Source organism: Mobula birostris, chromosome 5, assembly GCF_030028105.1.
Source record: "Mobula birostris isolate sMobBir1 chromosome 5, sMobBir1.hap1, whole genome shotgun sequence".
Lineage (NCBI taxonomy): Eukaryota > Metazoa > Chordata > Chondrichthyes > Myliobatiformes > Myliobatidae > Mobula > Mobula birostris.
Genome location: NC_092374.1, coordinates 193,112,879 through 193,126,927, shown reverse-complemented (window position 1 = coordinate 193,126,927; position 14,049 = coordinate 193,112,879). Strand labels below are relative to the sequence as shown.

At 45.2% G+C, this 14,049-nt stretch overlaps 1 protein-coding gene across 3 annotated transcripts in view; it reads left to right on the top strand.

The window, feature by feature from the left end:
• The window catches only part of LOC140198186 (flotillin-1-like), an 83,459-nt gene that overhangs the window by 39,010 nt on the left and 30,400 nt on the right, over positions 1-14,049 (top strand). For 2 of the 3 annotated variants that reach the window (XM_072259190.1, XM_072259189.1), the window contains 3 exons: positions 6,135-6,210; positions 8,537-8,627; positions 12,880-13,023. In XM_072259190.1, the coding sequence (XP_072115291.1) occupies positions 6,135-6,210; positions 8,537-8,627; positions 12,880-13,023 (311 nt within the window). Of the gene's footprint in view, positions 1-6,134; positions 6,211-8,536; positions 8,628-11,631; positions 11,840-12,879; positions 13,024-14,049 lie in introns of those variants that run through there. The other variant, XM_072259191.1, reaches the window with a different exon arrangement.

The following is a 14,049-nucleotide window of genomic DNA, read 5'->3' as shown; positions in this document are numbered from 1 at the left end:
GTGCTGGTGGCAGCCCACAAGTGTTGCGGTGCATTCTGGCACTAACACAATGAACCCACAACATAAAAGAAAAACAAAACAACAGTAAAGCAAACCTCTTTCCACTCACTCTCACAGACAAGCCTCAATCCCCAGGACAAGCCGCCTCTGGGCTCTGATGCCCAGTCCGTGGTCTGAGACTCTCAAACTTGTAGACAATGGCTCCCAACCTCCAGTTCCAGGCCTGGACTCGTAGACCTCTGACCTCCAGACACACCAACCAAGGGGCTTTGACCTTCGGGGCTGGACCTCAGGACTTCCCAAACCCTAGTCTTCAACCTTCTGATTTCACTGACCTGAAGTATCAACCCAGGACTCACCTATCTCGGAACTTTGAATTCTGGGCTTTGACCTCCGGATTTACGTAGGTTTCCATCTGCAGGGCTTGCCGACCTGATGGGTCACCTGCCCTCGTCCTTGGGCTGTATATGGTGACTTCGATAATAAATTTACTTTGAAGTTTGATCAAGTAAGCAGCATTCTCAGGAAAAAAATAAGCATGAATTGTATACAACACACATCAAAGTTGCTGGTGAACGCAGCAGGCCAAGCAACATCTGTAGGAAGAGGTGCAGTCGACATTTCAGGTCGAGACCCTTCATCAGGACTGAATTGTATGCAGTTTTTTTCACAAGAAAGAACACAACTAGAACAAGAAAAGTCAATTTAAGTGCAATGTGGTCATAGCACTGCTATACTGAGGTAGTGATTAGGGTTGTGCCGATTGGATAAAGAACCAGTTAAAGAGAAGTAGGTACTCCAGAACCTGGTGGTGTGGTTTTTGTATATCCCCTCAATGGTATCTGTGAGATGATGGCATGGTTCAGATGGTGGGACCTTTGATGCTCGATGCTGCCATCTCGAGGCATCTCTTTCTGTAGATACTAACAGTGATGGAAGTGGGTTGGGCAAAGAGTCCGTGAGATATTGAGCAGACTCTACTACTCTCTGCAGCTTCTTACAATCCTCCGCATTTGAATTGTGATGCAACCGGTCAGGATACTTTCAGCAGTACATTTGTAGGAGTTTGTTATAGTGTTCAGTGAAAAGCTGAACTTCCTTTCCTTACTGTGAGCATGATTAATCCTTATCATTGAGTCTCTGTTGTGGACCCAGGGCAGGTCATGCAGCAGTATGCTAATGCCCACTTACACCATGTTAGTCCCATTTGGACAGAAACTGCAGGTCGGAGACAGACTGTAAGACATAAGAGCCCAGTTAGGCCATTCAGCCCATTGAGTCTGCTCCACCATTCCATCATGGCTGATCCTGGATCCCACTCAACCCCACACACCTGCCTTCTCGCCATATCCTTGATGCCCTGACCAATCAGGAAACGATCAATCTCTGCCTTCAGTATACCCAGGGGCTTAACTCCACCACAGTTTATGACAGAGCATTCCACCGATTCACTGCTCGCTGGCTAAAAAAAAAATTCCTCCTTACTCTGTCCTAAAAGGTCGTCCCTCAATTCTGGATAGTCCCACCATAGAAAACATCCTCTCCACATCCACCCTGTCTAGATCTTTCATTATTCAGTAGGTTTCAATGAGATCCCACCCCCCCCCCACCCATATTCTTCTAAATTCCAGCAAGTACAGGCCCAAGGCTACCAAACGCTCATCATTCTTCTAAATTCCAGCAAGTACAGGCCCAAAGCTACCAAACTCCGTCATTCCCAGAATAATCCTCATGAACCTCCTCTGGACTCTATCCAATGACAATACATCCTTTCTGAGATATAGGGCCCAAAATTTGACACTATACCAAGTGCAGCCTGACTAGCATCTTATAAAGGCTCAGTAATATCTCCTTGTTTTTATATTCTATTCCCCTTGAAATAAATGCGAACATTGTATTTGCCTTCTTTACCACAATTCAACCTGTAAATTAACCTTCTGGGAGCCTTGCACGAGGTCTCCTAAGTCCTTCTGTACCTCTGATGTTTGAACCTTCTCCCCATTTAGATAATAGTCTGCACTATTGTTCCTTTTACCAAAATGCGTTATTGTACATTTCCCAACACTATTCCATCTGCCACTCTTTTGCCCATTCTTCCAATTTGTTTAAGTTCTGCTGCAATTACATTGCTTCCTCGGCACTACCCACCCCTCCAACTATTGTATCATCCGCAAACCTTGTCACAAAGCCATCAATTCCATTATCCAAATCATTGACAAACAATGTGACAAGTAGTGGTCCCAATACTGATCTCTGAGGAACACCACCAGTCACTGGCAGCTAACCAGAAATGGCTGCTTTTATTTCCACTCGCTGCTTCCTGCCTGTCAGTCATTCCGCTATCTATGCCGTTACCTTTCCTGTAACACCGTAGGACTTTATTTCGTTAAGCAAGTGTGGCACCTTATCAAGCACCTTCTGAAAATCAAAGTAAATGCCATCCACTGCCTCTCCTTTGTCCATTCTGCTTGTTACTTCCTCGAAGAACTCGTAACAGATTTGTCAGGTAATATGTCCCTTTACAGAAACCTTGCTGACTTTGACTCATTTTATCATTAGTCTCCAAGTACCCCGAAACCGCATCCTTAATAATAGACTCCAACACTTTCCCAACCACTGAGGTTAGGCTAACTGCCTGTAATTTCCTTTCTTTGGCCTTCCGCCCTTCTTAAAGAGTGGAGTGACATTTGCAGTCTTCCATTCCTCTGGGACCATGCCAGAATCAAGTGATTCTTGAAAGAACATGACCAATGCATCCGTTCTCTCTTTGGCAACTTCTTTCAGGACTCTGGGATGTAGTCCATCTGATACAGATGACTTACCCATCTTAAAACCTTTGAGTTTGCCTAGGACTTTTTCTTCTGGAATAGCAATGGCACTCACTCCTGCTCCCTGACATTCACGGACCTCTGGCACACTGCTAGTGTCTTCCTCAGTGAAGACAGATGCAAAGTACTCGTTAATTCCATCTGCCATTTCTTTGTCCCCCATTACTATCTCATCAACATCGTTTTCCAGTGGTCCAATATCAACGCTTATATTTCAGTTTTTCCGTTCTTGTAGCTTTTTAGTTGCCTTTTAGTGGATTTTAAAAATGTTGCAGCAATGTAGGACCCTGGTCAGACCCTGCTTGGAGTACTGTGCTCAGTTCTGGTCACCTCACTATAGGAAGGGTGTGGAAGCCATAGAAAGGGTGCAGAGGAGATTTACAAGGATGTTGCCTGGATTGGGAAGAATGCCTTATGAAAATAGGTTGAGTGAACTCGGCCTTATCCTCCGTCGCTGCAAGGAGAAGAGAGGTGACCTGATAGAGATGTATAAGATGATGAGAGGCATTGATTGTGTGGATAGTCAGAGGCATTTTCCTAGGGCTGAAGTGGTTGCCACAAGAGGACACAGGTTTAAGGTGCTGGGGAGTAGGTACAGAGGTAATGTCAGGGCTAAGTGCTTTACTCAGAGAGTGGTGAGTGCATGGAATGGGCTGCCGGCAACGGTGGTGGAGGTGGATATGTTAGGGTCTTTTAAGAGACTCTTGGATAGGTACATGGAGCTTAGAAAGATAGAGGGCTATGGGGAAGTCTAGTAATTTCTAAGGTATGGACATGTTTGGCACAACTTTGTGGTATTGTGCTGTAGGTTTTCTATGTTTCTACGTTTCTATCATACTGGTTCCCATCGCCCTGCCATATTTGTTTAAACCACTCCCAGCAGCTCTAGTAAATCTGCCTGCAAGAATTTTGGTCACCCTCAGATTTAAGTGTACAGGTCCAACCTGACCCAGAAGAGGTCCCAATTATCCAGAAATCTAAATCACTGCCCCCTGCATGACTGGCAACGATATTTTACTATCAGATGAACTTAAAGCCTTCTATGCCTGCTTTGAAATGGAGAATATAACTACAGTTGCAAAGATCCCTGCTGCACCCAGTAACCCTTTGATCTCTGTGTGGGACGCCGATGTTAGGCTATCTTTAAAGAGGGCGAACCCTCACAAAGCGGAAGACCCCGACGGGGTACCTGGTACGACTCTGAAAACTTGTGCCAACCAGTTGGCGGGAGTATTCATGGACATTTTCAACCTCTCACTGCTACGGGTGGAAGTTCCCACTGGCTTCAAAAAGGCAACAATTATACCAGTGCTTAAGAAGAATAATGTGAGTTGCCTTAATGACTATAGCCTAGTGGTACTCACATCCACAGTGATGAAATGCTTTGAGAGGTTGGTCATGGCTAGACTGAACTCCTGCCTCAGCAAGGACCTGGACCCACTGCAATTTGTCTGTCATCACAATAGGTAAACAGTAGATGCAATCTCAATGGCTGTTCATGGCCTTAGACGACCTGGATGATACAACCACCTATGTCAGGATGCTGTTCATCGACTATAGTTCAGCATTTAACACCACCATTCCCACAATCCTGATTGATAAGTTACAGAACCTGGGCTTCTGCACCTCCCTCTGCAATTGGATCCTCAACTTCCGAACCAGAAGACCACAATCTGCACAGAGTGGTGGTCTGCACAGTTTCCTCCTCGCTGACAATCAACACTGGTGCACCTCAGGAGTGTGTGCTTAGCCCACTGCTCTACTCTCTCTATACCCATGAATGTGTGGCTAGTCGTAGCTCAAATACCATCTATAAATTTGCTGATGATACAACCATTTTTGGTACAATCTTTGAGACAAAAGAGCTTTTTGAAGTGAGATACACCAACCAGTGGAGTGGTGTCACAGCAACAACCTTGCACTCAACGTCAGTAAGATGAAAGAGCTGACTGTGGACTTCAGGAAGGGTAAGATGAAGGACACATACCGATCCTCATAGAGGGATCAGAAGTGGAGAGAGTGAGCAGTTTCAGGTTCCTGGGTGTCAAGATCTCTGAGGACCTAACCTGGTCACAACATATCGATGCAGTTTTGAGAAAGACAAGACAGCGACTATACTTAATTAGGAATTTGAAGAGATTTGGTATGTCAACAAAAACACTCAAAAACTTCTGTAGATATATCATGGAGAGCATTCTGACAGGTTGCATCACTGCTTGGTATGGGGTGGTGGGGTGGGCTACTGCACAGGACCAAAAGAAGCTGCAGAGGGTCATAAATTTAAGTCAGCTCCATCTTGGGTACTAGCCTACAAAGTACCCAGGACAGAAAGGCGGTGTCCATTATTAAGGAGCCCCAGCACCCAGGGCATGCCCCTTTCTGACTGTTACCATTGGGTAGGAGATACAGAAGCCTGAAGGCACACAGTCAGCGATTCAGGAACAGCTTCTTCATCAATGTCATCCGATTCCTAAATGGACATTGAACCTGTGAACACTACCTCACTTTTTAAATGTATATTTTCTCTGTTTTTGCACAATTTCTAATCTCTTCTATATACATATACGTAATTGATTGATTGATTTATTCTCCCTTCTATATTATGTATTGCTTTGAACTGCTGCTGCCAAGTTAACCAATTTCACGACACATGCCAGTGATAATGAACCTGATTCTGATTCTGCACCAATTCTTCAGCCATGCATTTATCTGCCACCTTATTCTATTCCCGTCCTCACTGTCACGTGGTACAGGCAGCAATCCCGAGATTGCTACCTTTGAGGTCCCTCTTCTCAGCTTCCTTCCTAACTCCCTGTGTTCTTTTCTCAGGACCTCCTCCCTTTTTCTACCTATGTTGTGGGTACCAATAAGTACTGCAACTTCCGGTTGGTCCCCCTTCCTTTTCAGGATATCGTGGACGTGTCCAGAAGCATCAAGAACCCTAGCACCTGGGAGGCAAACTGCCATCCGTGTTTCCTTTTCACGTCCACAGAATGGCCTATCTGTCCCCCTGACTATAGAGTCCCCTATTTCTGCTGCCATCCTCTTTTGTTCTCTACCCTTCGGAGCCACAGGTGCAGACTCAGTACCAGAAGTATGGCTGCTGTTGCTCGTTGCTTCCCCCAGGTAGGTCATTTCCACCCGCCCCCGCCCCCAACAGTTCTCAAGATGGACACCACACAGATGTCGTCTGACCCACTGGGTGTTTCCAGCGACTTCCCTTTTCATTTTAGTGAGATGATTGTCTGGAGACCAGAGCATGTTGGGATAGTGACACGAATGCACTCCATTTGATATCTGTTTCAGGCTTCTGCCGGTCGCCACCAGTGATGATTGCTGGAGGGCGTGTATTTGTTCTGCCATGCGTCCAACAGATTGAGAGGTAAGTGTGCATGGCTGGGGTGTGGAACCAAAGCCTGATGTCTTCTAGGCTTTCTAATGAGTCGACGGGAGAGGGTAAGAGGAACAGGGAATTGATATCTCTGTGATACGTAAGCACACGAAAGGATTATTCATATGTTGTAGGACTGCAAATTCAGGGGTAAGAGCATTATTACAGCCATACAAAACCCCTAGCACTCAGAGCAGTTCTGGGCTCTGGACCACATTGGGGAGATGGTGGAGGGGATGCAGTGTACGTTTAGCAGAATTGGGATGGAGTTGAGTAGACTTGCTTCACACCATCAAAATAATCCCACATTGGTAATGTCTTTGTCACGACCAACACGAGGTACTGTTCCATTGGGAATAACTGATTAATCTCATTTGCGGAGACTCAAATGTGGCCAGGGCCTGGTTCTTGGTTCAGACAATAGACAATAGGTGCAGGAGTAGGCCATTCAGCCCTTCAAGCCAGCACGGCCATTCACTGCGATCATGGCTGATCATCCACAATCAGTATCCAGTTCCTGCCTTATCCCCATAACCTTTGATTCCGCTATCTTTAAGAACTCTATCCATCTCTTTCTTGAAAGCATCCAGAGACTTGGCCTCCACAGCCTTCTGGGGCAGAGCATTCCATATATCCACCACTCTCTGGGTGAAAAAGTTTTTCCTCAACTCCGTTCTAAATGGCCTACCCCTAATTCTTAAACTGTGGCCTCTGGTTCTGGACTCACCCATCAGCGGGTACATGCTTCCTGCCTCCAGCGTGTCCAAGCCCTTATTAATCTTATATGTTTCAATAAGATCCCCTCTCAGCCTTCTAAATTCCAGAGTATACAAGCCCAGTCGCTCCAATCTTTCGACATATGACAGTCCTGCCATCCTGGGAATTAACCTTGTGAACCTACGCTGCACTCCCTCAATAGCATGAATATCCTTCCTCAAATTTGGAGACCAAAACTGCACACACTACTCCAGGTGTGGTCTCACCAGGGCCCTGTACAGCTGCAGAAGGACCTCTTCGCTAATTATTGTCATGCGTACCGAGATACGGTGAGAAGCAATTGTTTGACAGATCGTGCCATACATAAGTACAGAGGGGTAGTAAAAAGAAAAATACACTGCAAGACACAGAGTATGTGCAGTGCAGGCAGATGAAGTGCAAGTGCCACGACGAAGTAGATTGAGAGATCCATTGTTCATCTCTTAGTGTATGAGAGGTGTAATAATATGGATCATGAAATCTACGTATATCGGTCACCCAAAGCTGCTGCACAAGTTGATAGGACGGTTAAGAAGGTGTGCGAAGTGTTGGCCTTTCATTAGTCGGGGGATTGAGTTCACGAGCCTCGAGGTAATGTTGCGGCTGAATAAAATGATCCTTGTGTTCAGTTCCGGAAGGAAGTGGAAGCTTCAGAGAGCATGCAAAGGAGATTTACCAGGATGCTGTCTGGATTCGTGAATGTCTTCTGAAGAAAGGTTGAGTGAGCTAGGGCTATTCTCTTGGAGCGAAGGGTGAGCGGTGACTTGATAGAACTGTGTAAGATGATAAGAGACATTGATAGAGTGGGTAGCCAGAGACTTTTTCCCAGGGCTGAAATAGCTAATGTGAGAGGGCAGAATTTAAGGTGTTTAGTGGAAAATACAGTGGGGGTGGTGGGGGATACCAGAACTCTATTTTTACACAGGGAGTGATGGGTGCTTGGAGTGGTGGTAGGGGCAGATACATTAGAGACATTTAAGGACGCTTAGATAGGCACACAATGAAAGAAAAATAGAGGGCAATGCAGGTGGGAAACTTTAAATTAATTTTGCAGTATGTTAAAAAGCTGACACTTTTTAAGGGCCAATACTGTGCTGTACTGTTTTTGTTCTATGGTAACAGCAGGATAGAGGCTGTCCTTGAGCCTGGTGGTTCGTGCTCTCAGGCTTCTGTATTTTGCCCAGCAGGAGAGAGGAGAAGAGGGAAGGATTGGGTGGGAAGGGTCCATCACTCTGTTGGCCGCATTCCTGCTGACAGTGGGAAGTATAGATGGAGTTGATGAAGGGCTGACATTCTCCACTCAAAAGTACCTCATGTTTGGTGGGATAGAGGCATGCCACAATGAAATGTATGGGATTTTAAACTTCAGGCTTAATCCGTGTGTACCTGTACTTGAAAGAGTCCCATCTGCTGACAGCACCCCCCTCAACACAGCAAGCAAAAAATTTGGCAGTGTTTATTTAAGGTGGCAGGGTCTGGGTAGCACAGCAATTATCAGTGATCTGTCAGTGTGACCTCAGGAGCAAGGTGGGGATTCTGACGAGTATTCCTCTCTCTGTAGGATTTCGCTGAGCACTCTGACACTGAATGTGAAAAGCGAGAAGGTGTACACCCGTCATGGCGTCCCAATTTCCGTCACAGGAATTGCACAGGTACATTTACGGGCAGCCCTCCTTTCAGGTCAGCATCTTCCACCTATCACCTCCCAGCTTCTCTGCCCCATTTCCACTCTCCCTCGCTCCCTTCATCACGTACCTACCGTCCCCTTCTCACCTGGCTCCATACCCCCCACCGCCAACCACCATCAGCATTTTATACTGGCCATTGTGCCTCTGTCTTTCCAGTCCAGTTGAGGGGTCTCAATATGAAACATCGACTGTCCACTTCCCTTCATAGATGCCATCTGACCTGTTGAATTCCTCCTGCATTTGGTGCGTTGCTACAGATTTTCGGTATCTGCAGTCTCTCCAGCCCTCCTTTCAAGCCAGGATTGGCAGAAATTGTGTCTTTGTGTTGTTCCTTCTCCAGCCTGACCCCAATCTCAACCCCTCAAAACTAAGCTCGTTTATTTATGCACATGACCATTTTTGATGTTGGTTCCTCACTGGTAGATGTCGTTGTCTCTTGAGTATTTCTTTGCTTTAATGGCTGCTTCTGGCAACATCAGCAATTGAATTAAGGCTCTTGCAGGGAGCGTTGCCAGTGCATCCATCAGTCCAGCTCCATTTAATAGAGAGCTCAGCCCTCTCTTGTTACTGTATGTCCATTAGACATTTCCTGTACTGATTGTGCCTGCGTGAGTCAGCATTGGATCAATAGGCACATCCATCTCCATAGTGGAATTAAAGCAGGAGTGGAGTGGAAATACTCAGCCAGTCAGGCATCACCACTCTTCGTTTCTGGTCTGTAACTTCGCTCCGGAAGGGAAGATGGGAGATCAGTGCACTGAAAGGTTGACTACTTTTCCATCCATAGATGTTGGCTCACAAGTTAGGCACTTTCAGAATCCTCCACGGTATTTCAGATTCCCATTTTGGGCTGCTCTGTATCGGCCTTTCTCAGGTATAACAAGGTAACTTTGAGTCACCAGGGTCCTATCGGGTCCCACTGCATATGAAACCCACTTACCATTCGGCGTTTTAGAGCAAATCCCACCCCATTACTTCTTACACTACCCAAGCTCAGCCCTTCCCTGACAGCATCCCTTCAGTTTGAAATGCTCATAGATCACTTCTGTCACTTTGTTTGCAATGATTTTACTCCTTTCTCACAGACAAACCAGCTCTACAGCAACTCTGATGAGTCACACAATTGTACAGTAGAGAAACAGGTCTTTCGGCCCACCATGTCCACACAGACACTTTTGCCTGTCTGCACTAATCCCATTTGCCTGAGTTAAAACCATTTTCCTTGTTGATTCCTATTCTCACTGCCTCTTAAACATAGCTGATCTCTTCTGTCAGCATGTCCCAAATATTAACCACTCTCTCTGTAAAACAAAACGTATCCCACAGTTTCCCTGTAAAACTCGTTCTCTCACTTTAAAACCCTTGCCTTCAGTTTCTTGTACTCCTGCCATGGACTAAGGAATTTGACCACAGTGGTATCAATGCCTGTCATCATCTTACATATTTCTGTCAGGTCACCCCCTCTTCCCCCTACACTCCATGGAAATCTGGCCAAGCCTATCCAAACTCACCCCGTAACTAATGTCTCCAATTGGCAACATCCTCATGAGAGCAATCGAATCATGTCCAACACACAAAGGGAACTCAGCAGGTCAGGTAGCATCTATGGTAATGAATAAGCAGTCATCATTTTGGGCCAAGACCCTTGATCAGGACTGGAAAGGAAGGGAAGAAACCAGAAGAAGAAGAGGGGGAGTGGGGAAGGAGCAGAAGCTGACAGTTGATAGGTGAGAGTCTGATAGCATGAAGCTTCCGGTACTTTCTCCCTCCTCCCTCTACCTCTCTTTTTCTATTCTCCATTCTGGTTCTCTTATCACCTTTCCTTCCTCTCACCTGCCCATAACCTCCCTCTAGTTTTAGAAACATAGAAAATAGGTGCAGGAGTAGGCCATTCGGTCCATCGAGCCTGCACCGCCATTCAGTATGATCATGGCTGATCATCCAACTCAGAACCCTGTACCTGCCTTCTCTCCGTACCCACTGATCCCTTTAGCCACAAGGGCCATATCTAACTCCCTCTTAAATATAGCGAATGAACTGGCCTCAACTGTTTCCTGTGGCAGAGAATTCCACAGATTCACCACTGTCTGTGTGAAGAAGTTTTTCCTTCCCCTCTTCCGTCCCTTTCTTCCATGATCCATTCTCCTCTCCTATCAGATTCCCTCTTCCAGTTATCACCCCCCCAGCTTAACACTCATCCACCTCCCCCCCTCACCTAGTCTCACTTATCACTCCTCCCACTCACTCTCCCTGCTCACCACCTTTTTCTAGCTTCTGTCCCTTTCCTTTGCAGTCCCGGTGAAGAGGAACGGCTGGAAACATTGACTGTTTATTCCTCTCCATAGATGTTGCCTAACCTGCTGAGTTCCACCAGCATTTGCTATAATGTGCAAGAATAACGTTCCTTCGTACATTATCATTGCACTTTATTGCTCAGTATTGCGCATTGGTACATTATTTTTGGGTTTATTATTATTAGTTAAGTTTGCTCACTGTGTGTATTTTTAAATGTCGCTGCTATAACGAAAGAATTTCCCACTCAGGATCAATGAAGTATTTTTTATTATTATTTTATTTTGTGTGTTGCTCAAGATTTACAGCATCTGCAGAACCTCTTGTGTTCCTCATCATCTTAAAAAAATTCTGTCAGTCATTCCCCTTGCCCCTTTTGCCCCAGCGAAAACAAGCCCAGCCTAACCAACCTCTTCCCAAACTAAAGTCCTCCAATCCAGGCAACATTCTGGTGAGAACAACCTAATTTTGACTAAAACAGGAAGGCCACGTAATGTCAGTAAGACCAAAGAAATGATTGTGGACTTCGGGAAGGCTAAGATGAGAGAACACACACAAGACCTCACTGAGGTATCAGAAGAAGAAAGGGTGAGCAGTTTCAAGTCAACATGTCAACAGCTCTGAATTTTCTATCCTGGAACCAACAATTTGATACAGTTACAGAGAAGATACATCAGTGGCTATACTTCATTAGGAGTTTGTGGAGATTGGTATGTCACCAAAGACACTTACAAATTTGTATAGATGTACTGTGGAGAGCATTCTAACTGGTTGCACCACCATCCGATATGGAGGGGCCACTGTACAAACTGCAGGAAGTCCATCACCCAGGACATGCCTTCTTGTCATTACGACCTTCAAGGAGGAGGTATAGGAGCTTGAAGGTACGCACTCAAATACTTTTTTCTCCCTCTGTCATCAGATTTCTGAATGGACAATGAACCCATAAACACTTGCTCAGTATTTTTCCCTCAATTTTTTGCACTACTTGTCTAATTTTTTTCTATATACTCCTTATCGTAACTTGTAGTTTTTATTATAATGTATTGCAATGTACTGCTGCCGCAAAACAACAAGTTTCACAATATATGCCAATAATATTAAACTTGATTCTGGTTCTGCTGGAAACACTCAGCAGGTCATGCAGAATTTAAGGAGAGAGAAAAAAGAACAGAGTTAACTTTGCAAGTCGACAGCACATGGTTAGAATAGAATTTTAATGTAAGCACTTGCATCAGTAGACAATCACGCAAGCAAGCCCATGCACTTCAATGTGTTGCTAAATTATGGTACAAGATTGCTCCATTTAAACAGTTAACTTAATATATTACGCAAACAACAGGAATTCTGCAGATGCTGGAAATTCAAGCAACACACACCAAAGTTGCTGGTGAACACAGCAGGCCAGGCAGCATCTCTAGGAAGAAGTACAGTCGCTGGGTCTCGGCCTGAAACGTCGACTGTACCTCTTCCTAGAGATGCTGCCTGGCCTGCTGCGTTCACCAGCAACTTTGATGTGTGTAACTTAATATATTGTCCATCTTTCAGGGCAAGCATTTGCAGAAGAGGTTTGATCATTGGATTTTGATGCATTGATAGTAATTGAGAGTTGGTACAGTCCCAATTGGTACTTTCTGCACTGGGTTTAGAAAGGCAGGAATTTGTTTCACTATGTTCTGTCCTCTGTACTGAATGGGGGAAAAGTTATGTTCAGTGAATTATTTGATCAGGAGGAGCACCCAGAATAATGGAAGTGAAAGTGAGGAGGTTTAATGCCCTGGGAGTTGTAGATAAATGCTGTTCCCTTTTCTGCCTCCCCCCACTTCCACTGATTTCCCTTTATCCTTGGAATCTGCGTGGTGCAATATTTCTTGTGTTTTTCTTTCCTGATGTAATGTGCCCCTGCTGGACCCCTTGTCTGTAGGTGAAGATTCAGGGGCAAAATAAGGAGATGCTCGCCGCTGCCTGCCAGATGTTCCTGGGAAAGTCGGAGACTGAGATCGGGCAGATTGCTTTGGAAACACTGGAGGGTCACCAGAGGGCCATCATGGCTCACATGACTGTGGAGGTAGGTTCACCTCCCACACACATCCTCACACACCCCCCCCCCCCCACATCACCTCACTCTATCCATTACTGACTGTTCAGTCTTTCAACTAGCACTCAAGGTAATTATTTTTGTTGGTTAGAGCAAAGATAAATGTGGCAAAGCAGATAACCTAAACTTGCTTGTAAGAATTAGTGGGAGACAGTGGTCCAGAGGCTCTTCAGATGTTATGAATGAGGCATAAAACTTGTTGTGTATGGCTCTTCTTTGAGCGTTATAAAAGTAAAAACAAAGAAAAAGGCAAAGAACAAAGAAGTAGTCATCTTATACAAAGCTAGTTCAGACTAAAAAGATATCAAGACGTTTCATGATAACAAATAACCTATAAAGTTGCCTGATTCAAGATGTGTGGCCCTGTTACAGAAAAGCTAAGACACTTCTAGAAAAATGCAGAAACATCTATACTACAATTTCTGGAAAATTCACTGTACAATTATGTATATGTAGTTCATGTGAAAATACAAGTAAGCAGAAGGAGCAGAATTAGGCCATTCAGCCCATCGAATCTGCTCTGCCATTCCATCACGGCTGATCCTGGATCCCACTCAACCTCATACACCTGCCTTCTTACCATATCCTTTGATGCCCTGGCTGATCAGGAAGTGATCAACTGCTGCCTTAAATATGCTCACGGACTTAGCCTCCACCGCAGTCTGTGGCAGAGCATTCCACAGATTTACTACACTCTGGCTAAAAGAATTCCTCCTTACCTCTGTTCTAAGGGGTCGCCACTCAATTTTGAGGCTGTGCCCTCTAGTTCTGGATAGCCCCGCCATAGGAAATATCCTCTCCACATCCACCTTATCTAGTCCTTTCAACATTCAGTAGGTTTCAATGAGATCCCCCAACATCTTCTAAATTCTTGTGCATACAGGTCCAAAGCAGCCAAACACTCCTCATATGTTAATCTCTTCAATCCCAGAATCATCCTCGTGAACCTCCTCTGGACTCTCTCCAATGACACTACATCCTTTCTGAGATATGGGG